General features: G+C 48.4%; 2 protein-coding genes across 2 annotated transcripts in view; both read right to left on the reverse strand.

The window, feature by feature from the left end:
* Window positions 1-19: 19 nt before the first annotated feature.
* MCYG_01268 (conserved hypothetical protein) lies at window positions 20-1,217 on the reverse strand (the record flags this gene model as incomplete). The annotated part of the gene is made up of 3 exons (XM_002851118.1): window positions 20-40; window positions 70-924; window positions 1,191-1,217. The coding sequence occupies 3 exons, from the start codon at window positions 1,215-1,217 to the stop codon at window positions 20-22; spliced, it is 903 nt and encodes a 300-aa protein (XP_002851164.1).
* A 1,912-nt stretch (window positions 1,218-3,129) lies between these two features.
* MCYG_01269 (veA protein) overlaps window positions 3,130-3,648 on the reverse strand; it is a gene marked incomplete at both ends in the record, with an annotated part of 1,961 nt that continues 1,442 nt past the window's right edge. The window contains one exon of the mRNA XM_002851119.1: window positions 3,130-3,597. Within this exon, the coding sequence (XP_002851165.1) occupies window positions 3,130-3,597 (468 nt within the window). The remainder of the gene's footprint in view (window positions 3,598-3,648) is intronic.

The raw sequence follows: 3,648 nt of genomic DNA on the forward strand, positions 1-3,648 counted from the left end.
TTTTGTTGGGCTGGTGGTATCATCCCCCGAGTAGCCGTATCTATATAACGGAGCGGTGGATGGGGTGACGCTCCTGTAGGCAGCAGAGGCCTTATATTCCTCGTATGCCTTTTCGATGCGCGCAGCATGAGGCATGTCCGCCAGCATCTCTCGAGAGCCTGACTCCTTGGACGACGAATCATGGCCCTTCCAGATTTCAGAGACGTTCCCCCATACACCGATAGGGTTGAATGCAGAAACAATTGCTTTTCCAAACCGGAAAACACTCGACTGTTTGGAGTCGGCAGCATCGGCATCAACCGTCTTGACTGAAGATAGAGACGTTTTCTTGCCATGCAGCGTGGGAGTTACGGGCGTCTGTACAGTAGACTGCCATCCGTTTGCACGAGCACTGTTGACACCGTTGTGTTCATTCATATAGGTCGAGAGAAGGTACTCCTGGTCCTCCCCTATAAAGGCAGACGGTGGCTGCGTGCTGACCTTGTCGTTCATACTGCCCTCTAGGAATCGAGACTGGCGTTCCTGTCTCTCCTTGAACTCTGCCACGTCCTGTCCTCTGCGAGAACGAAGAGTCGGCGGTTCCGGCAGCTCTCGGGCAGTCGGACCGTTCGAGTCAGGCTCTCCGCCTCTGGCTGACCAGTCGTTAGACGACCGGGCCCGTTTCTGAGATGATGGCGGGTACGTGTTGGCTACATCAACACTGTAGCGCTCTCTGCTGGTCTCGCGGTGATGATACGCTGAGGTAGAAGGGGTATCATCTTCAGCCAGGGGGTATGTCTTGCGTTTTGAAGGCCCCGTCACCACAGGCCTATGTTTTCTGCCGTAGTACCGGCTTCCATGCTCATCGTCTTCCAGCAAAGCATCAGCTGCAGCTGACTGTTGCAGCGTGTCCTCCAGCTGGCGATCAGCAGTGAACGCATCTCCCTGTGCTCAATAGTCCGTTAACGATGTACCAGCAACCAGTGCAACCATGAAAGAATAAACGCCAAATAGTTCCCTGTTTTATCAAGGTGATAGGGAATAATAACCAAGGAATATGTAAATTATGCTGGAATCTTTGTGCATGCTCGCCTTCCCATCCATGTCTGGTTCCGTGAAGCTCGAGAAACAAGGATGTCTTCTGCTCTCCTTCAACGGACGTAACGCGAACAAGATAACCAAAACAAACAAGAGGAGAAAAAGCCACTCACATCGACCTTCTTCGCCCGTCGAGGCATCCTGACCGTCGTCGTCGTCTTATCTATAAACCATCCACGCTCTATTTATGTTCAACTAGAGAATGGGAAGTTCGTATAGAATTAGTGACTTTTGAAGTTAATTGGCTTTTGTTACGTTTATTTGTTTACTTTTCCACAAGTTAACTAAGCAACGCGTGAAGAGAAGTTCAGCTTACCAGCAAGTAAACAACGACAACGGCCGACCAAGCAGACAATAATCTATCTGGTGTATGAAGAAGCGAGTAAGTACTCGACCTCGGCCTCGACTTGATTCGCCCTTGGTTTCACCTCCTTCAGGCCGGTTTCTGGCGTTGTTGGCGGGTTGTGGCAGGTTTGTGGAACGGCCAAGGGACCAACCCAAGGAAGAATCTGTCGAGAAGCAAGACGATGAAGATAGAAGAGTAGTAAGTAGGAAGAAGACGGCTTGAGCTGATTCTCGTCCGTCTCTGTCTTTCTCTCTGGCCGCTGCTTGTTGTTGTTGTTGGTGGTGGTGAAAAAAGAGGCGTTGAAGAGGCCAACGTCTGTCAGAAAAGAACGTCCATTCAACCGTCAACGGCAAGGTAAAAAAAGGGCATCTCTTCTATTCTATCTTGCTATGTTATGTATTTCCATAAGCCCCCAACTAACTCGACCCCCCGCGCGCTCGTATGGAGGAAGCAGAAGAAGAAGAAGAAGAAACGAAGTGTCGGGGTTAAGTAGGCGAACGAGAAAAGGTTAGCGCTCGGCGCGGCTAGTTTTGAAGTTGTTGGCTGGACAAGGGAAAGGAAAAGGGAAAAAAAAGGCATAGCAGGGCAGCCAATTACACAGTGGCAAGACGATGTTGGATTTATATAAGATGTTAGATGGTGAATGTTATGTTTTTGGTCTTTTCTTATATTCCCATTTGTTCAAATATACGATATGATAGATATACCTAAACACACACAAGACAACGCGGAAGACGAAGAGGACGAAGGTAGGCAGTATTAAGCAGAGCGTCCAACGAGGCAGAGACAGAAGAAACACCGGGGAAACTGGCAAAAGGAGATAAAACACTCGGGATGTATATATTCAGAGATTTAGGAAAGGGAAAAAACAAAGGCAAGCGTTCAAAGGCCTCTCCCGTCCAATTTGACCTGGTTTCTTTGACTTCTTTTTGTATCTTCAAATTCGTTCGATTCGATTAGACTCCAGCCTCCTTCATCTGATTGACCGTAGATATTTCATTCTCTTTCGTCTTCTGTGTTTCCTCAGTCTGTTCAGAGGGTGTCTGCGCCTGTATATAGATGTATGGATATATAAATAGATATGAAGAATAGGGCAAGGAAAAAAGTAGGCGATAGGAAGGGGGTAAATATATCTGAGAAGGATAAAAAGGGAGCAAGTAGAAGCGAAGAAGGGAATCGGTTATGGGGGAAGGGTTGGGATATCATAGAAAGAAAGGCAAAAAGGGAATCAAGACAGAAAAGTAAGCCAAAAAGAGAAGAACAAGTCAACGGAGAGGAGGGTAAAAAAAAAGATCAGACAGACGTGTAGGGAAGCCAAGTTCGGTTTGCTAGCAACGATCATAGTAGAGCTAATATGATCGAAAGAGCCAAAAGGAAAAAGGAGCCAAAGCATATAGAACATCTGACAAAGAGAGAGAGAGAGCCGACTGAAAGCTGAAGCCGAAGTAGAAGGGCAAAATACCACCGTTTCCCCCAAGAGATTTTTTGAGACTTGGAAAAAATAAACGAAAGAGAGCAAAGGATAAAAGAAGACGAGACAAGATCTGGTCACTTAGATGAAGAAATGAGGTCCAACGTCGGTCTGGATATATAATAGTACTGTTGGTATATGGCACATTAGGCGGAAAGAGCGAAAAAAAAAAAGGAAGACCAGAGGAGAATCAAACTGTTCTCCCCAGTCATCAGCGATTTTTGTTGTCTTCTTATTAAGATACTCGAGCAGGGCCTGCCATCCTGGTGGCTACTCGTCCGTCTGCTCGCTTGTAGGTCATACCGGTGATACCATTCTCATCGTCGTCGAGATCCTGTAGGCGTGCGATACGAGAAAGGAGGCTTCCTCGCGCACCAACAGACGAACTAGATGGTGTAACGATCGAATCTGCCCTCTTGCCGTGGTGGAGCGGCTGGGTGTGCTGGGCGGCGCCAAAGACGTCACTGTGTCCTCGTTTGGAGGAAAGAAGGGGTTCAGGGCGGTAGGACCAGCCTTTTCCGGGGGTGGGATCGTAGGTTGGTTGCTGTGGCTGTGAGCTGGAGGTGGAGTGAGAGGACTGTGCCTGGTCTGTTGGCGTTGCTGGCTCTATGATATCGTTTGCCGTGCTTGGGTTGTATGGAGCTGGAATGGCGAGAGAAGATGGAGGAGGCATCTGCTGAGAGGTGGTGGTGGACTGGTATGCCTTTGGATCCGACGAGTATCGTGTTTCGTGAGGGATCGAGATGGGCGGTAG

This window comes from Microsporum canis, genomic scaffold (genome assembly GCF_000151145.1).
Source record: "Microsporum canis CBS 113480 supercont1.1 genomic scaffold, whole genome shotgun sequence".
Classification (NCBI taxonomy): domain Eukaryota; kingdom Fungi; phylum Ascomycota; class Eurotiomycetes; order Onygenales; family Arthrodermataceae; genus Microsporum; species Microsporum canis.